The sequence below is a fragment of the Ictidomys tridecemlineatus genome, chromosome 11 (genome assembly GCF_052094955.1).
Source record: "Ictidomys tridecemlineatus isolate mIctTri1 chromosome 11, mIctTri1.hap1, whole genome shotgun sequence".
Taxonomy (NCBI): domain Eukaryota; kingdom Metazoa; phylum Chordata; class Mammalia; order Rodentia; family Sciuridae; genus Ictidomys; species Ictidomys tridecemlineatus.
Window position 1 is genome coordinate 17,698,911 of NC_135487.1, and position 19,852 is coordinate 17,718,762.

Here is a 19,852-nt window from a genome sequence, read left to right on the forward strand (position 1 = left end):
AAACTCAAAAAGGTAGGTCACTAACTTTGATTGCATACTTTCTATACACAAGTCACTAGATTAGTTAACTTTCACATATAGAATTTTATTTAATTCTCATAGCAACCTGATGATGTAAATGTAAAAACTTACCAGATTTTTAAAATAAATTATCTGTCCAGGGTCACAAAGCTGGCAAGTAGCAGAGCTAGGGTATATAAATTGTCTTTGAACCTCTATGTTCTTTCTACTATACCACTTTTGTATTTTAAGTCCTTGTGCTGCTAGAATTAGAAGAAAGGGAACAGAATGTATTTTCCTTCTCTGATTGGTAAGGACATCTTAGCTCCTGATTTGCCTCCATTGCCAAATAATAAAAGATAAATAACCTTTATCTTTTATTATTTGGCAATGGAGAAACTAGAGCCTTCCACTATTACATATAATTATAATATTATGCCAGTTTTTCTTTTTTAAAGGAATTTAAAAAGAAAAACTAGAGCCTTTCTGAGTAGGGAGTGTTTAGTTGGCAGAAATGTCCTTGGCAGGTTCTTTCTAGTCATGCATCAGAGCTAAAATTATTTCATAAACATTGACCTTATGAGGCTGAGCTAAAGTGGGCCGTGATTGCAGACCCAGTGGGTGCTCTTCAGGGGTTTCAGGTCCATAGAGTCAAGATCAAGCCCCTCTGAACTTTTTGTCTTTCAGCTTCAGAATGGAGCCATCTGCCACCATCCTGCTGCTTTTGCTCCTTTACTACCCACCTTAGAGCCAGCACAGTGGATCAGTATCTTGAACAGTAATGAACACCTTCTGAAGGAAAAAGAACTCCTTATTGACAAGTAAGGTGGAAAGGGGTACAGCATGATCAGGTTGTGTCTGCCTGGGCCCCCGGCTAGGGCACCTAATAAGATCTTCCCAAGAGTGGTACCCTTCCTTTGTTTAGGCTTGTGCCTTGCTTCATGGCAGTGCTAGATTGGTAAGCAGCCTGGTCTTGTGTCTAATATGATAGGCCTGCTGTGTGTTCTGAGGGCGCTTCAGGGAGTACCTGCAAAGGTTAACTAATTTATTACAGCTGATCTTTCCTAATTTTTCTCAGCCATCCTTTTCATTTGTTTTTCCTCCTTTGGCAAAATATGATGTCCAGAATGAGGGTGTTTGTTTACATAGTAAGGATTGTCACCCATCTGTCCAAAGAAAATAGGAACTCATGTGAGTGGGTTATCATCAGGATCCTAGATCTGATTCTGCTGGCTTTTGCAGGCAGAGGAAACACATATCTCAGTTGGAGCAAAAAGTACGAGAGAGTGAACTACAAGTCCACAGTGCCCTTTTGGGCCGTCCTGCCCCCTTTGGGGATGTCTGCTTGCTAAGGCTACAGGTAAGCATTGGCAGCTGGGACAGTATTCTGTTTGTCATAACTCAGTGTTTTCCCTTGAGCTATACAGAAGGTGTAAAAGGGATCAAGGGACCACAGGTGTCCCTGTCCTCAAAGAGTAATTATAAAGTACCCTTTAATGTGCACTTGTGTGGAAAAGATTTTAAAGGAGAACCAAGTGAAAGTCCAAGTGCCTTGGTGTCATGTCAGGACACACTTGGGAGGCAAAAGGAAGGCAGAATAAAGTAGATGATAAGGTCCTAGAGTTGGGCAATGTTCTTAGAAGTCAAGACCAAACGGAGGGCTGGGGATGTGGCTCAAGCGGTAGCATGCTCGCCTGGCATGCGTGCGGCCCGGGTTCAATCCTCAGCACCACATACAACGATGTTGTGTCCGCCAAAAAATGAAAAATAAATATTAAAATTCTCTCTCTCTCTCCTCTCTCTCTAAAAAAAAAAAAAAAAGTGTTCCTTCCTTTCTCTCTTCTCTACTTTCTAAAAAAAAAAAAAAAAAAAAAAAAAAAGACCAAATGGAAGGAGAAGAGGCAATGAGGGATTTAGAGTTATTCTCAATTTTATTCCATGTTTAGGAGCATCTGAAGAAAACCATACTCTTACTGACGTCAATGTCTATAGGGATTGAGAGCTTGAAAAGAAGCCTGCTTTGTTGACCAAGCTTCTGCAACATGTGCTTTTGAGTGATGGGTATTAAGTAGATTATAGTACTGGCTTTATCACCTAGTAGGCCTGCTAAGGCAATATTCCAGTGCACAGAAATAGAATGTTAGGGGCTGGAGTTTTAGCAGTGGTAGATTACCTGCCTAGTATTTACTTATTTAAGCACTGGGTTCGATCTTCAGCACCACATAAAAATAAATAAGCCGGGTGCAGTGGTATATGCCTGTAATCCCAGTGGCGCGGGAGACTGAGACAGGAAGATCACAAGTTCAGAGCCAGCCTCAACAATTTAGTGAGGCTCTAAGTAAATATGTGACACCTGTCTCTAAATAAGATATAAAAAGAGGGCTGGGGAGGTGGCTCAGTACTTAAGTGCCCCTGGGTTCAATCCCTGGTGTAGAAAGAAAGAAAGAGAGAAAGAGAGAGAGAGAGGAAGAAAGGAAGAAAGGGATTGTATCCATCTACAACTACAGGAATATTAATTAAAGAAATAGAAAGTTAGAGTGGCAAGGGTCTGTAGATAAAAATCTAATGTAATCCTGTAATTTGCTTATGAAAAAAAGTCAAGTCCAAGGAGGAGGAAGTACTTGCCTAAGATCACATAGAGAATGAGTGGAGGGAGAAGCCAAGCCCTGAGCATAAATGTTGGGATGTCTTGTCCTTTGTTCCTTGGTGCATGTGAATATGCACCAGAATCTCATGGAAGGCTTGCTACAACATAGATTATTATCCAGTTTCTGATTCAGTGAACCTGCAAGAAGGACACCAAAATTTGTATTTCTAGCAAATTCTAGTAATAGATGATGCTGATGCTATTTGTCCTAGGACCACACTTTGAGAAGCATTGCTTGAAGAAATTCTTGGAGAAAGGTGATCCTTGACCATAAAGTATTCTGGGAATAAGTAAAGCTATACATGTGACTGTAAGGGTAGGAAACACTTGCATATTAATCTTTTTTGCAGGAATTGCAGAGAGAGAATACTTTCTTACGTGCACAGTTTGCACAGAAGACAGAAGCTTTGAGCAAAGAAAAAATTGAGCTTGAAAAGAAACTCTCTGCATCAGAAGTTGAAGTCCAGCTCATCAGGGAGTCTCTCAAAGTGACACTGCAGAAGCATTCAGAGGAAGGAAAGAAACAGGAAGAAAGGGTAAGCTGAGACTATTCAGAAGGCTAAGGCAGGAGGATTTCAAGTTCAAGGCCAGCCTGCACAATTTAGTATGACATCATCTCAAAATGTAATAAAAATAAAAAGTAAGACTGGGTATGGCTCAGTGGTAGAGTGCTTATCTACCATGTGTAAGGCCCTGGCTTCCATCACCAATACTGTTAAAAAAAAAAAAAAAAAAAAAAGAAAGAAAAGGTGAGCCAAGGAGTTGATGACTCTCTGATTCACAGAGGATTTGGCAGTCAGCCCTCTTTGCCAACAGCTTAGGCTGTTTTTGGCCTCCATTCCTGGAACCAGGAAAAACCAGTTAGGTGAGACCTTTCGTTGGCTTCTTACACAGGACCTGTCTACTAGAAATGGAACCCCTCCTTTTTGCTTCATCTCCTTCACAAAAGTACCACAATCAGGAAAAGTCATATAATACTCATGTTGTCATGTGCTGCCAGCTGGCCTGGGTGGAAAACCAGGTGGCAGCCCAACTAGGTGGCACTGTTGCAAGACATTTAAATACCTGTGGTAAATTGATTTCATTCAGACTGGTTTCTCCTCACCCTACCTAAAAAGTAGAGAAAGATTTCACCTGAGCCTCTGGTTTGGGAGTTTATTTCTGCCTGTGCTCTTAGAATTGCCTTAGGAGATCAGATTGGTTATCATTAGAGAAGGTGATTTAAAATCTTTTGGTTCTGTTGGTACTTTCAGTTCACACCTTGCTCTGTAGCAAGTTATTGGGGAGAATGACTGGTAGTGTTTAGTCCTGAACCACTTGAATCAATCAACTAGAGCAGTGCTTCTCAAACTTTTTTTTTTTTTTAATTGAGACAGTATCTTTTTATATTGTCTAGACTACTCTCAAATTTCTGGACTCAAGTTATCCTTCTGCCTCCTGAGTAGCTGGTACTATAGGCACATGCTACCATACCTGACTTCTCAAACTTCATTGTGTTTAAGAATGACTTGAGAGCTGGGCAGGGTGGTACACACCTGTAATCCCAGTGGCTAGGGAGACTGAGGCAGGAGGATCACAAGTTCAAAGCCAGCCTCAGCAAAAATGAGGTACTAAACAACTCAGTGAGACCCTGCCTCTAAATAAAAAATACAAAATAGTGTTGGGGATGTGACTCAGTTGTTGAATGCCCCTGAGTTCAATTCCTGAGTACACCCCCCAAAAAAAGCAAAGAGTTTTTAGTCTCAATAGCCCTTCCAGATGATTGCTTAGTTTTATATTGTGTGGTGTTTAGGGAAGAGTATATTACCGTTCTCTTCTCACCAGACTAGTTGTATGTCAACAGGGAAATTGTATATACTACTGAAATTCAATTCTGAAATAGACTATCTGAGGTTAACATCACACTCCACAGGCTTAAGGGTACTGTCTCAAATAAGATGTACTTATTTCAGATGCCAGCTGCAATTCTGGGATCCCAAGGCCATCGATAATTATGACCAACTAGCTACAAATGCAAATGTTCCTATGGTTCCTTCAGGTTCATCTCTCTAGAATGACTCCCAGGAGGCCAGACATGGTGACACATGCCTGTAATCCCAGCGGTTTGTGAGGCTGAGGCAGGAGGATTGCAAGTTCAAAGCCACCTTCAGCAATTTAGCGAGGCCCTAAGCAACTTAGCAAGACCCTAAACAACTTAGCAAAACCCTGTCACAAAATTAAAAGGGCTGGGGATGTGGCTTAGTGGTTAAGTGCCCCAGATTCAGCCCCTGGTACAAAAACAACAAAAGACTTTAGAACTCTAGGAAATATTATATAGGTTGGGTATTTTTTTGTTTATTGGCTTGGTTTTTTAAAAATTTATATTTATTTTTATATGGTGCTGAAGATGGAACCCAGTGCCTCACATGTGCTAGGCAAACACTCTACCACTGAGCTACAGTCCCAGCCCTTATTTTTGTTTTTGAGATGGGGTCTCAATACCTTGCCTGGGTTGATCTTGAATTCCTAGGCTCAGGTGATCCTCCTGCCTCAGCCTCCCAAGTAGTTGGGACTAACAGGTCTCATACCACAGTGCCCAGCCTGATTATTATAAAAATTAAAATTTAATAATGACCAGATGAAGAATGACATTAGGTGAATTATGGGAGGGTCTTGAAATCAGTGCTATCCTAGAGAACAGGATGCCTGACTCTGCCAGCAGCACATCCTTATGTTCAACCAGGAAGCCCCACCAAGCTTACTATCTAGAGTTTTTAACTGGAGTTTGTTTATGTAGGTCCCAACCCCTCTACTACCTCTCCCTTTAGGAGGTTAAACTCAAATGCAATCTTTTTGGCGACCAACCCCATTCTGAGTCATCTTATTAGTATAAATTCTTTCATGGTGGGCTCTGGCCCTCTAACAAAGACAACTCTCATCCTATTCCAAAATATTCCAGAGGCTTAGAGGTTACCTCTAAGAACCTACCAAAATCTTTATCATACATCAGAAGTGCTACTGCCAGTATTTAAAAGCTGCCTCATCCCTGTCCTTAATTTCCAGATTTTAGGTTTGTTAACTCTAAAGTTTATACCCCAATCCAAAATTGCAAAGTTTGATTAGCTTCCTTTTTTGGAACTAGTGATTAAACCCAGGAGCTCTTAACCACTGAGCCACATCCCCAACCCCTTTTTTATATTTTATTTAGAAACAGGGTCTCGCTGGGTTGCTTAGTGCTTCACTTTTTGCTGAGGCTAGCTTTGAATTCACGATCCTCCTGCCTCAACCTCCCAAAACACTGGAATTACAAGTGTTCACCACCACACCTGGCAGCTTTCCCTCTTTATTGCAGTAGAACAATATGCATAGACCCTAACAGCAAAGACAGAGGTCTCTTTGAAGAAGTTAATGGTCAGGGTGCTATAAAAGTGAATGGAGGGCCTGGGGTTGTTGCTCGAACGTGTAAGGTACTGGGTTCGATCCTCAGCACCACATAAAAATAAAGGCATTGTGTTGAGTCCATCTACACCAAGAAATAAATATTTAAAAAAAAAAGAATGCTCATTTCTTAAAAAAATAAATAAAAATAAAGTGAATGGAAGGGCTAGGCTGTAGCTCAGTGGTATAGCGCCTGCCTCACACATGTGATGTATTAGGTTCAATCTTCAGCACCACATAAAAATAAATAAATAAAGATATTGTATTCATCTACAACTTAAAAAAATATTTAAAATAAATAGTGAATAGAGGGGCTGGGGGGCTGGAGTTGTGGCTCAGTGGTAGAGCACTTGCCTAGCATGTGTGAGGCCCTAGGTTGGATCCTCAGCACCACATAAAAATAAAATAAAGATACTGTGTCCAACTACAACTAAAAAGCAAAATATTAAAAATAATAATAATAAAAATTAGAGGGGCTGGGGTTGTGGCTCAGTGGTAGAACACTTGCCTAGCATGTGTAAGGCACTGGGTTCGATTCTCAGCACCGCATATAAATAAATAAAGTCCATTGACAACTAAGAATGTTAAAAAAAAAGAGTGAATAGAGATCGACTTGACATTTTTTCCCTGTAGGTCAAAGGTCGCGATAAACATATCAATAATTTGAAAAAGAAATGTCAGAAGGAATCAGAGCAGAACAGAGAAAAGCAGCAGCGTATTGAGACCTTGGAGCGCTACCTTGCTGACCTGCCTACACTGGAAGACCATCAGAAGCAGAGCCAGCAGGTATCAGCAATGTCTGGGCACACCCAGGGCAAATAGGGGTGGCCAGGCAGGTAACTTTCTCCTTATCGGCTGTCCTAAGAGGAAAATCCCAAAGAAGTCATGTCCACGTTTATATATGTCTTCTATGGCTTATTGACCCAAGCATGTCTCTTAGCTTAAGGATTGTGAGTTGAAGAGCACAGAGCTGCAAGAGAGAGTAGCTGAGCTGGAGAGTTTGCTGGAGGAGACTCAGGCAGCCTGCAGAGAGAAGGAAGATCAACTGGAAAGCCTGAGACAGAAAGAAGCAGAATTCTCTACTAGACATAGGTAAATACCCCTGAGGAATCAAGGGATAGAGGAGAGAGCTAGGTTCTGGTGCTAGCTACCCCACTCACCTACCTATAAGTGCTTATGCAAATCTCTTTATTCCTTTGAGCTTCATGTTGTTCAGATTGTGAATAATAAAGCTGCTAATGGGAAGGGAATGTGTCTTTGGGATGGAGTAGTGGATACAAGGAGTGCAGTGGGGGCTTATTGTAACCTTTGGGAGGAATCAACCTAATGCCTGGCATATAATCTTGAGTAGGTATAAACTGGATGAATAAAAACACTTTAGAAAGAAGCTAGGCAACTAGATATCTGTATATTTTCAAAAGTAGATCCTGGGGGTTATCCACATATGGAAACTTTTAAGCCAAGGCTACCAGAAGCACCTTTTGTTTCTCTTCAGCCCTTAGGGAGTTGCTCTCAGTTGCCAGGACAGGTTCGGAGAACAAAACAAGAAGCCATAATGTCCTCCCAGCATGTCTTGGAAGCCTCTTCCATATTAATAGCAATTTCTGAAAATGTGATGGCTGTGTCTCAACAGCCTCTTGGATTAAATCCAATTTTAATGGATGGATTGAATTTCCCATTCCATATTCAACCACAGTGATCCTGTTGTTTATTTCAGCAGACAAGCTATGCTTGAGGTGATTGTGAGGGATCCATTGAGAAGGTCAGAGTCAGAAGCAAAGTTAGAGGACAAAGTTGGCTCTTCCCCAGAATATAAGTGCTAAGAAAAAAATTCTTTTGTCCTGGGAGTGGTAACACATACTTAAATTCCCAGCTACTCAGGAGGCTTGAAGTAGGAGGGTTACAGGTTTGAGGCCAGCCTGGGAACTTAAGCTCCTATCATAAAATAAAATACAGTACAATATAGTATAAAACAAAACTCAACCCAGCTTAGTTCAATAGCAGAGTGCTTACCCAGCACATATAAGGCCCTGGGTGAAATCTCCAGTACTACCAAAAAGAAAAAGAAGTTATTTTATATTTTCCAAATTTTCTATAGTAAATATGTGTGATACATGTTTGTTTTTCAAATATCAAAACAAAGAATATAAGAGCCTTTAGCAAGTAAAGAATTGATGGCACAATACATAGATTCTGGCCTCTAGAGAAGAGAACCAACATTGAGTAGCTTCAGTGTGGCACACTCCACATTACAGCAGTTTCCATTCCTAGCTGTGGCATGGAGGCACTGGAGTAAATATCTTGCCCATACACCCAATAAATAGCAGAACCCAAGTCAATCCAGATTCTAACTTCAGAATTGTTGAAGAGGCCATTGTATTTCAGCCTGCAAGATAAACAGTCTGTGGAGGAAGCCAGTGGAGAAGGTTCCAAGGTGGAAATGGAGTCCAGGAAGAAAGAATGTGATTCCCTCCAAAAGGTGACTAAGGGTGTTCAGGCTGTAATGAGGGATAGGCTGGGTGGAAGAGAAGATTGTATACTTGGAAGGAACCTTGAATTCCTGGTTTTGGGGCCACCTAGAATCTGCTACTATGAGCTTTTCTCTCTTCTTAGTAATTATCCTGCATAATAAGTTTGCATTTTAGACATTCATCCTTACGATAGGCGAACTTTACTCATCAGACATACAGGCAGAAGTTAGGGGGGCCATGCCTCTCATCATCCAGACTAGATGAACCAGAATGGTGCATTGAAGCTTGGGGCACTTTAGTCATGGCTCAGGTCCATGCAGAACTGCTTTGCATTGGACAGAGTTCTAACTAGTGAGGTGACTTGGCTTCTCAACTCAAAAGAGGAGAGGGAGTCAGGGGCCTGCTGGTGAGACTGGTTTCAGGTCAGCAAAAAAGAAGACCCAGAAATAGTCCAGAGAACACCCAAAGTCTTAAAAGGACAGGAAGCTTAGGTTGCGAAGAGTCTCCCTGGATAGACAGTGTAACCAAAACTCAAAGTTTTAACAACTGTCACAGCCCTGTTTAGGACAGACTTCATTAAAGTGAATTTTTAGCTGTGTCCTTTTCCAAAAAAACCACAGTGTATGAAGTTGATTCCACTGTAGTCATTAGGGTGAGGGTCCCCTGCTTCTCCAGTACCGTATGACGTTGCTACCTAAACCTCTGTGTAATCAGAACATAGGAGTCACAGGAGTCTGAGTTGGGTTTCTGTGGGGAAAACTAACTAATCATCACCCTGGTCAGAATTAATGGATGATAGGTAGTGGGGCTGATAGCCAGACCACAGATCCTAGTGCAGTCCCTTGCCCTCTGATCTCACCATCAGCCTTCCTTGGTGACTTTGCCTTTCAGATTGTAGAGAAGCAGCAGCAGAAGATCGATCAGTTGTGCTCACAAATACAGGTAAACAGGAGTCCTTGGGGCACTCTGTTCTCTGCCATGTGATTTGCTTAATGTTGATACAAAAAGAATGAAACCTCGTCACTGCTTTTGAGCATACAGTCTTGTTAGAAGAACAGACAGATGAGAAAGGAGTTTCAGCCTAATATTTTGGGAGCAAGTACAGAAGAGTCAGTGGGAGGTGGTGATGTAACAGAAAGATTTCTGGAGATCATGAGCTTTGAAAGATCAGTAGGAGTTAATCAGGTAGAGAAGAGAAGCTGGGTAGGATGGTACTAGAATTCCAAGAGGAATAGCATGAGTGGGAACATGGAGGCATGAAACAGGCATGGCTTGAACATGGACCTGTTAGCAGTTTGATATTGTTAAAGTAGTCATGGACTGCTTAATAACAGGTTGGGGGGATTCATTTTGACTTAATCATTATGCAAACATCATAGAGTATACTTCACAGACTACAGGTGTGTATAATCCATTACACAGCACATGACTGTTCAGTTTAAGATGGTGAGAGGAGATTTGAAAGTCCCAGGCTATGGGAAGACCTTGTCTATGTTAGCTTTTATTATTTAGGTAGGTGATAGAAATCCATTGCTCCATTTTAGGGGTATGATGTAGTTAGGCTGCAACTCAAAGTAGCCTAGAAGATTGGCAGCCTAGAAGGAGGCACAGCCAGGGAACTACTGCAGAAATTCTAGAAAGGTGATGGGTAAATGTGGCATAAGGCAGCATAACAAGGAGGAGATATGAGGGGACAGACTTAATTGACTTTTAGAAGGAATCAGTGACTGACAGAGTGTGGGGGGTTGAAGAATTAGGGAAGAACCAAAGACAGCTCCTGGTTTCTATTTTGGACCAGAGCGGGAGTGTCCCTAATTAGGTTTTCTAAGAGATCCTGAGCAAAGCAAGTTCACTCAGGTCCTCTTTGGATGCTAAAAGAGAGGTTTTTTGTTTCGATTTTTTGATACTGGGGAGTAAATCCAGGGGCGTTTACTGAGCCACATCCCAGCTCTTTTTTGTATTTTATTTAGAGTCAAGGTCTCACTGAGTTGCTTAGGGCCTCGCTGAATTGCTTAGGTTGTCTTTAAACTCATGATCCTCCTGCCTCAGCCTCCTGAACCCCTGGGATGACAGGGGTGCACCACCACCCAAACACATGAAATGCACTGTCTCTGAGGAACAACTAATGGCTGCTGTCCTCCCTTTGTCTTTGCCTTTGTTTTTGTTTGGGTTGGGTTATATCTAATTAGCTTACCACTTTCAAGTCCTTAAGGAGGTAGTGAAGCCTAGTAAACATATATACCCATTTTAAAGGCCAGATTTTTAGTAGGGTATTTAGTTTTTGTGTGTGTGTGTGTGTGTGTGTGTGTGTTAGTACTAGTGATTTAACCCAGGGACTCACACATGCAAGTTCTCTACCATTGAGCTATACCTTCTGCCCTATTAGGGTTTTTTTAAAAAAAAATTTTTTTAGTTGTCAGTGGATCTTTATGCGGTGCTGAGACTCAAACCCTGTCCCTCACACGTGCTAGGCAAGCACTCTGCCACTGAGCCATGACTCCAGCCCACTACTAGGGTTTTTTTGTTTTGTTTTGTTTTTAATTTCTTATAGTTATAGGCGGACAGCCTGCCTTTATTTATTTATTAATTTATTTAATGTGGTGTAAGAATTGAATCCAGTGCCTCATGCATGCTAGGCAAGCACTCTGCCATTGAGCTACAGCCCCAGCGCCCCCTACTAAGGTTTTTAAGGATCTCCAAGTAGGTTTCCTAGAACCCTGAAATATCAAAAAGTTGAAGAAGCCAAATATTTAATTTTTAATTTTTATTTTATTTGATCATACTGGGACTTGAACCCAGGGCCTCACATGTTAAACATGTGCTTTTCCTCTGAGCTACATCCCCAGCCCTAAGCCAGCATTTTAGATGATACATTTACCTAACATGAGAAAATGCAGGCAAATTAAAATGTCAGGTGAATTTATTAGAATAAGATGGGTTTATCATGGTTATCTTGGATATTTCATGGTCATGAGCCTTGGTAGTTATGTTTTTATTACTATAAAATGGTGAAATTGCTGGGCATAGTGGTAAACACATATAATCCTAGTGACTCAGGAGTCTAAGACAGGAGGATCACAAGTTCAGAGCAAGGCTTTGTCACAAAATAAAAAAGGATGTAGCTTTTTTCACTTTAAATATCTGTTCAAGGGGCTGGGGTTGTGGCTCAGTGGTGGACACTTACCTAGCATGCATGAGGCACTGGGTTCGATCCTCAGCACCACATGAAAATAAATAAGGTAAAGGTATTGTGTCAATCTACAATTTTAAAAACTGTCTGTTCAAATCAGGTGCAAAATGAAGCAGGGAGAACTGAAATGAATAGGATGAGAGACAAGAAGATAAAAAGTATCTCCTCCCTATGACCTTAATCACCTCCCAACACATGCACACACAGAATACTCACCAGATTATATATCTATGAGTGTGCTCTCTTGCCCCTTTCTATCTGTCAAAAGCATTTCATACTCATTCGGGACATCCAACTGTTAGTTTATAGGGATTCTTTGGCGGGTGTGGTAGCACCAGCCTATAATCCCAGCGACTCAGGAGGCTAAGGTAGTAGGATCCCAAGTTGGAGGCCAGCCTGAGCAATTTAGTGAGACCCTGTCTCAAAATAAAATCCTTTTTGCTGGGGAATGATATTGACCAAATTAAATTGTTATATTGTGTGCATATGTGAATATATAGCAGTAATTCCCGTCATTATGAACAGATATAATGTACAATAAAAAAAGAAAAAAAAAAGTTTTCAAATGGTGGATGCAACTTGGTGGTAAAGTGCCCTGGGTTCAATCCCTACTACTGCCCCTGCTCTCTGACCGTCCCTCCCCCAAATAAAAAGAAAAAGAGAGGGATGGTTTGGTATTCTTTTCAGTATCCCTAGTGTTTGTCACAGTAAATGCTTAATGAACATTGAATTCAACTGAATGGCACATTCTCTGCATTCAAAAAAGTTACCGTCAGCTAGGCATAGTGGTTCACTTTTGTAATCCCAGCAATTTGTGATGGGAGGATCACAAAATCAAGGCAATTTAGCAAGGTTCTTAGCAACTTAGTGAGACCCTGTCTCAAAAAAATTAAAAGGACTTGGGGATGCAACTCAGTAGTGAAGTTCCTCTGGGTTCAGTTATCAGTACAAAAAAAAAAAGTTACATTCAAATAAGGGAAGATTTGTATATACGGCCAACAGAATATTAAATGGATATACACGTGAGCCATGGTGGACATGCGCATGACAGGGTGGGGTTAAGTTTAGTTGGATCTAATTTGCACAGTTAAGAAGGCTCAGATACTCCTTGGAGGCTCTATAGAGTGACAGGCAAAGTAGAAGAGTAGTCTGAACAAACAAAGGAGAAGAAGAGTGAGCAGAAGAGGCCTTGGGAGCTGGAGCCTTTAGGGATGAAGACTAGTGATTCAGTGTGGCTGGAGTGAAGGCTGTGTAGAGTTGGTAAAAAAGAGTTAGGGATAGGAAGATAAATAGAGGAGTCAAATGTCTTGGTACACCCTCCTGAGAAACTGGCCTCAGATTCATATGTGATCAGTGGCAGTTAAGGGTTTAAATGGGAAGCCATAGATGAGATCTACTCTAAAATATCAATTGGGTGTGGTGGCACATGCCTGTAATCCCAGGGACACTGGAGGCAGAGGCAGGGGGATTACAAATTCCAGACCTGGGCAATTTAAATTCTCCCTCAAAAAAGGGGGTGGGTTGGGTGTGGTGGCATATGCCTGTAATCCCAGCATCTTGGAAATTGAGGCAAGAGGGTCGAAAGTTCAAGGCCAACCTCAGCAATTCATTGAGGCTCTAAGTATCTTAGTGACATCCTGTCTCCAAATAAAAAATAAAAAGGATTAGGGATGTGGCTCAGTGGTGAGCGCTCCTGGGTTCAGTCCCTGGTACCAAAAAGAAGAGGGGTGTCCAAAGGTGTAGTCAATGGTAGAGTGCCCCACTATCCCCACTACCAGGAAAAATGATAGTAATAACAATCTCAGCAGCAGTGTGTGAGTAGGGTAGGACTTCCTGTAATAGTCCAGGCCAGAGATGATATGATCTGAGCCGATTTGTTACTCCTGGGTGTTTTCACTTGCTGTGGAATTCAGAGCCTAGAGCAAGAACTAGCTCAAGAAGATGGAACAAGCCAGGCTCTGAGAGAGGAGGCCCAGCGGAGGGAGACAGCCCTGCAGCAGCTGCGCACAGCTGTGAAAGAGGTGAGTAGCACTGGCCATGCCCCTTGGTACAGCCTCCACAAACCTGACTTCTCTGTACATTACCTAACCCTGCCCCTATAAGAACCCCAGCGTTGGAGAGGTGCCTACTGAGATGTTTAAGCAAAGGAATGGGAAGATACATTGCTTCATTCTTTGTTAAAGACCCTAAACCTTTATTATTATTCCTGGTCATATTACCCAGAAATGCCTTTCAGTTGTGGAAGTCATTCTCTCTCCCTTTTGTCTTCCCACAGCCACAGGTCTGTGGGTTTGGGGAGGCAGTGTTTTAAGACTTAAAACTGATGGTTTGGTAATCCTCATGCAGTCAACCGAGCTATCAGTAGAGGGCCACCAAGTGCTAAGTGCCTAGGAAGGAGTCTCCCAGAGCTAGGATTGTCACCTGATTTAGTGGGGGTGTAGGGGAGGGGCTAGAAAAGAACTTCAGAATCTAAAACAATAAAGGTAGGAAGGGAGGAGAAAGGGTGATTAGGCTGTCAGAAACAGGGAGGGAAAGAGCCAAGGGTATGCATGAATAGCTGGTCTGTGTAGTGAAGCCTGTCTCCACTGAGCTGAGGGTTTGAAAAGGCAGGACACCTTCAGTTCTTTGTCCTTCAGTCTCTGCCTTCCCCAGCTGCACACCCAGTGGCAACTAACTGTCATATTGTCTTATTTGCCCCTTTTATTCCTCTGATAGCCTGTGATCGGGCTGGCTGGTAGCCATTTTTGTCAGGGTGACAGGGAGAGATTGAAACCAGTGTCTCCTCAGATTTCACTGTTCACGTTAGGCCATCTCTAATAGCTTGGCTAACAGAGTTGGCTGAGGGACTGGCTTCAGATAGAGTTCCTAGGGCAGGATCTTCTTCTCTAGTTCCTGGACAGAAACCTGGAGGCTGATGACTCAGAGGCTGCTGAGGAACAACTTCCTCTCCAGTGCTGGATCCCTGTGGGCCCAGCCTGCCCATAGGAGGAAGCAGGCCTGGTGTAGGAGGTGGGGGCAGGGGTGCTAAGCTTGTTAGTAGTAGGAAGAGGTCATCGCCTAGGACTCGTACCCTTACCTCCACATACATAAATCTACACCTCCACATAAATGCAGACACTCTGCCTTTTCCTGAACCTGGGTTAATGTGTTTACCCATCTGTCTGCTCAGCTCTCGGTGCAAAACCAGGATCTGATTGAGAAGAATCTGACGCTGCAGGAACAGCTGCGCCAGGCCCAGCCAGGGTCCCCATCTTCACCAGACACAGCCCAGCTGGCAATTGAGCTATACCAGGAGTTGGCCAGTTGCCTTCAAGATTTGCAGGCCGTCTGCAGCATTGTGACCCAGAGGGCCCAAGGCCACGACCCTAATCTCTCCCTGCTCCTGGGCATTCACTGTGAGTCCTCAGGCCAGTCGGGGACCCCTGAGAAGAGGGAACTTCATTCTCTTATCCCCATTCAGCTCTCCTTATCCTTATGGTAATATACAAACAGGATGCATAGGCCTAGTTACTAATCTCCCTGAGATTTATGTGTTTCACAGAGTAAGTGTTCAATAAATCTCTTTTGTGAACAGGTTCCTTTAAGGGGTGCTTGCAAGCAGGACAAAGTTGGCCTTAAGCACTGTCCCCAGCTGCTTTTTTAAAAGTGCCATGTCTGAAGGCTGGGATGTAGATCAGTAGGCAAGTAGACTGTACTTGCCTAGCATGTCTGAAGCCCTAGGTTCAGTCTTCACTACTGGTGGGTGGAAATGCTAAGTCATAAGATCATGGGCCTCAGATACTGCCTGTCAATACTGCCCCTTCCACATGAAAGTATCTCCCAACTGACTTATTAACACTCTTGAAATGTTCTCCTCCTCAGCCACACAGCACCCAGGGACTCAGCTAGATTTGCAGAAGCCAGATGTGATCAGGAAGAAACTAGAAGAGGTTCAGCAGCTGCGCCATGACATCGAGGATTTAAGGACCACCATGTCAGACAGATATGCCCAGGACATGGGAGAAAACTGTGCCACACAGTGAGGCATGCTGGGGGTGAGATAGGCTATATTCTCTGGAAGGTGGGGGAGATCTGAGCTGTTGAGAGCCTGGCCAGGAGGTCCCTGCCCTGACAATCCTGTCTGTTGCTGCTGCTCCCAGAGAAGAGTCAGAAGGGAGGAGAAGAGAGCCTGCATCTGGGGGCCACAAGCTAGTGAGGGAAGTATTCCTGCCTTTCCCACTCTGGCTTTGCCTTATTGAATGGCGTTTGTCCTGTTGTCCTAATTCACCCTTTTGAGGGTGAGTTACTAATTAACTTTCTCGCAGGTTCTACTGATAAGACCTCACAAATTGTTCCAAGCCCTAGGCTGACATCAAAGGCAAACAAACAGCTCACCTCCTTTCTCTATCCTCTGGGATGAATCCACATTCATTCCCATTCCATACTTTGGTCCTGCTGGTACCAAGACCTCCTTAGAGAGCCTGAAAAGGCTAAGCACAATAGTGACCATTTGGAGAATTCTCAGGCCCCATGGACCCCTTACTGGGAATTGAGCTGGCTTTCTGAGTTTCTCAGGCCCAGTCCCACTGCTTCTTCCTCAGGGCTCTTATTCTCACAGAAGCCTCAGGGTGATCTGTTCATTAGCAGAGTTCCCACTAGGATCAGGACTCCAGGGATTACAGCCAGGGTTCCTTAATCTACCTGCTGTGCCATCTTTAAGGAGACTACTCCACAGCTGCCCTATGTCCATACGGTCAGCATAGCTCCTCCAGTGTTCTCAGGCCTTCCAGCCATCCCTTTTCTTGGACTCTGAATACATTCTTCTCTGTGGTTCTAGGATCAGGCTGAAACCCCCCCATCCCAGACCATAGGGCAACTTTCAAGCTGCTTCCTGCAGGGCTGATCTGATTTGCGCCTCTCTCTTCTTGGGGTGTATGGAGGGGGGTGTTTTCCATTTCCTGCTCTGACTTCCATGAAGAGTTCAGGGTATCCAGTATGGGTCAGCTATAAGATGTGACTTTCAGTGTTTCCTGGGTTGTTTGTTTGTGTGGGGTTTTAGGACCCTCTGCTTTCTGGTTTTTCTTGCCTCCTGGTTTAGGGAGCATCTCAAGTTGTAGTGTCTGGTTGTTGGGTTAGCCCCAGGTCTTCTCTAGATCTGGAGCCAGGCCAAGCAGGGGCCATGTTTGGGTATGGAGAGCAAAGCAGAGCAGGAGTGGAGGGGCAGCCGTGGTAAAAAGCTTTGGGCTGTTGGCAGCATCCTGACCCTCACTCAGGCCTGAATGAGCTTCCTTCTTAAGTGTTTTTACAAGTTTGTGTTTTATTTATGGAGTGACTTATCCCTTCCATTCAGAGCAGCCCCACCCAGCTGGCTGTCCCCTAAGCCTCTGGGCTCCTGCCTCCTTAAGCAGAGCTGCCCGGTTGGTCTCCACCCTGTGTTGGGAGCCCAGCCACCATGCTCACGGGTATTTCTCCTCAAAAAGTTTATAAACGGTTATTTATATGAATCTTTGTTATGTCAACTGGTTTGTATTGCCTATTTTGATTACAAAATAAAATATTTAACAGACACATCAGTTTTTCATAGCTTTCCATCGATACTGTTCCTCTGCCACACCCTTCATTTTGGGCTTGTTGGAGCCAAAGGCTGGGTGACTTAGCCAAGTTCCACAGACAGCAGCAAAGAGGGACTTCTTCACATCCTTATCTCTACCATTTCTGCTTCTTTGCTCTTCTGTGGGGACAAATAAGATCTCTTCCTTCACCACTTTGTTGGCAGAGCTTCCCCAAGTCTGGGGGGGTGGGGTGTGGCCTCTGGGTTTCTGTGAGGAAGTGGTTTCCCCAGAGCAGAGCAGGCACTGTTGCCTCAGAGAGCTGGGCCTGTCTTCCTGGGCTGTTAACTGAGCCTGGACCTGAGGGGCATTATGTCCAACCAGACCCATAGCTAAGTCCAAAGTTGGGCTACTGTTGGGAGTCTGCTCCCTCTGAACTCCCTAGACTCTTGCGGAGTAGCAGCAGCTGTGGGGTGCCATCTGCACATGGAGTCATGGGTACATTGAGACCACCCCAAGACCAGCTGTGGATCTTGAACAAGGGCTGTCTTGAGCCCAGCCTCTAGAGTCCTGGCACCAACCTTTGTGTACACCCTTCCCACAGCCGGCAGCCTAGTATCTTGGTTTCAATCTGGCTCCTGGTGGGTGTGGTCCTCGCTTCCTGTGGCCACCCTTTCTTGTCTAAGCCTGCAAGAGTGGAGAGGAGCTGTAGGGAAAATCCCTGGCAGGGCTGCCCCTGCTTTGGTGTGCCTTCTATCCAGGAACTTTGTTTGAAAACTGCTCAAAGTCCCAAGCTGAGCACCTCCTGGAGACAAGGGTGGCACTGGTGGGTAGGTGGATGTACCAGAACCAGGGTGAGGCGGGGAGGCCTTTGCTAAACCCTCGCCCCCTCTCTCCCAGGCCTTCACTGCCATCTGTCCCTCCCCAGCCTCACATCGTGAGCCCCAGATCAAGCTACGGCTGAGGGGGGGTGGGGGGCGCAACTGCAATGGTCACCCGTAGAAGGGCGGGGTCCTCTAGCGCGAAGGGTTGTGTCGCACAGGCCCCGCCCCACCCGCCTGCGCCACCCATTGGTTGCGAGAGCAGTGACTCGCGGGCGGAGCAGGAAGGAAACCGCTCCCGAAAGCGGCAGCGTAGTCTCCTGACCGTGCAGCTGCCGCTACCACCGGCTCGTTTGTCTGCATATCCGTCTGCCTGCAGCATGAGCGGCCTGCGCGTCTACAGCACGTCGGTCACTGGCTCCCGCGAAGTAAGTGCACGACCAGCCGCTGCTGGGGAAGAGCACGGGCCGCTTCCCGGTGCTGTGGACCCTGACGCCTGGGACCCGCCCCCACGACGGGGGATGGGGCGGGGCTTCCTGGATCCAGGGTCTTCGAGCCCCATCCTGTGCCCCTTCACTGGGTATCTTGGGTCCTCAGTAGCACCAGCGTGGTTTACCTGTGCCCATCCCCCACCACTGGGACAAACATGGTCTGTACCTCTTACCTCTGCATCCTTATCTCGCTCTCGCTGTGTGCGTGGTGTGAGGGTACCCCAGCCAGACCTGCCCTGCATTCCCCTGGCTGAGCTCCTGACCCTCCTGGCCTGAACTTTATCCCACTTCCATTCTTTCTGACCCCCTTCCCATGGTGGTGGGCCCCCTCTCATTCCCTGCCTCCTCAAGCCTGACTTGCCCTCATAACTCCTAGTGGCCAGAACACTCTCGTAGAGTGGGCAGGGGGCAGAGAGACAAAAGCCCCTGGTCACATCGGCCGGAGCACTCCCCATAGGCCTTCCAGCCTGCCCACTAATCCTGCCCACCCTTGACCCCCAGATCAAGTCCCAGCAGAGTGAGGTGACCCGCATTCTGGATGGGAAGCGCATCCAATACCAGCTAGTGGACATCTCCCAGGACAACGCCCTGCGGGATGAGATGCGAGCCTTGGCAGGCAACCCCAAGGCCACCCCACCCCAGATCGTCAACGGGGACCAGTATTGTGGGGTATGGCCCTGGGGATTGGGGGTGAGGGGAGTGTTGTTGGAGGACTCCAGCCAGGGTCAGACCTACAAAACAGTACTGTACCTCCTGCAGCAGCACTGAGGTGACTACCCCTGCCCCTTCCCCTCAGGACTATGAGCTCTTCGTGGAGGCTGTGGAGCAGAACACACTACAGGAGTTCCTGAAGCTGGCTTGAACTGAGCCAGTTCCTGGTCCCTGCTGGACTCAGCACCACATTCTCCCCACAGACCTCGCCCCGCCTTGAAGGACCCCGTGACCAACTTCTGTCGACCCTAACCTGATCTTGAAGTCCCTTCCCCCAACCTAGGCCCCTTCTTCCTCTTTGTAGCCCCCTCTCCTCCATTCAAAGGCAACATTCCTTTACCCACTAGTCTCAAAAATTGTCTTAAGCAACAGCCTAAAAGGCTGTTCTTCCCAGCCAGGCCTTGGGGCTGCCACCCTGTCTGGCACTGGCTGATGGGTACTTCTTTTGGTTCCATTAGTCAGAGCTCTGCCAAAGGCCCCGCATTCCCTCTCCTGGGAGTACCTTAGAGACAATTAAATGCCCATTCCACTGGCAGTGTCTGTCTAGTTGTGACCTGGGTATCCCAGGTCCCCACT

The 19,852-nt window shown here is 45.2% G+C and overlaps 2 protein-coding genes across 4 annotated transcripts in view; both read left to right on the plus strand.

Moving 5' to 3' along the window:
- Cep85 (centrosomal protein 85) overlaps nt 1-17,272 on the plus strand; it is a 34,603-nt gene extending 17,331 nt beyond the window's left edge. For 2 of the 3 annotated variants that reach the window (XM_078025655.1, XM_078025656.1), the window contains exons 5-14: nt 688-821; nt 1,243-1,360; nt 2,998-3,183; nt 6,698-6,850; nt 7,005-7,156; nt 8,450-8,543; nt 9,427-9,477; nt 13,639-13,746; nt 14,895-15,120; nt 15,587-17,272. In XM_078025655.1, coding sequence (XP_077881781.1) covers nt 688-821; nt 1,243-1,360; nt 2,998-3,183; nt 6,698-6,850; nt 7,005-7,156; nt 8,450-8,543; nt 9,427-9,477; nt 13,639-13,746; nt 14,895-15,120; nt 15,587-15,747 — 1,383 coding nt within the window. In that variant the 3' untranslated portion in view covers nt 15,748-17,272. Of the gene's footprint in view, nt 1-687; nt 822-1,242; nt 1,361-2,997; nt 3,184-6,697; nt 6,851-7,004; nt 7,157-8,449; nt 8,544-9,426; nt 9,478-13,638; nt 13,747-14,894; nt 15,121-15,586 lie in introns of those variants that run through there. The other variant, XM_078025657.1, reaches the window with a different exon arrangement.
- A 1,054-nt stretch (nt 17,273-18,326) lies between these two features.
- Sh3bgrl3 (SH3 domain binding glutamate rich protein like 3) lies at nt 18,327-19,811 on the plus strand. The gene is made up of 3 exons (XM_005317640.5): nt 18,327-18,502; nt 19,067-19,234; nt 19,362-19,811. The coding sequence occupies exons 1-3, from the start codon at nt 18,455-18,457 to the stop codon at nt 19,425-19,427; spliced, it is 282 nt and encodes a 93-aa protein (XP_005317697.2). The 5' UTR covers nt 18,327-18,454; the 3' UTR covers nt 19,428-19,811.
- The last annotated feature ends 41 nt before the right edge of the window (nt 19,812-19,852 follow it).

Bases quoted from the DNA above. Each gene is read 5' to 3' on its own strand.
- Sh3bgrl3 (XM_005317640.5), top strand. From the start codon at position 18,455: ATGAGCGGCCTGCGCGTCTACAGCACGTCGGTCACTGGCTCCCGCGAA. The intron at 18,503-19,066 runs GTAAGTGCACGA...CTTGACCCCCAG, and splicing joins CGGTCACTGGCTCCCGCGAA to ATCAAGTCCCAGCAGAGTGA. The intron at 19,235-19,361 runs GTATGGCCCTGG...CCTTCCCCTCAG, and splicing joins ACGGGGACCAGTATTGTGGG to GACTATGAGCTCTTCGTGGA.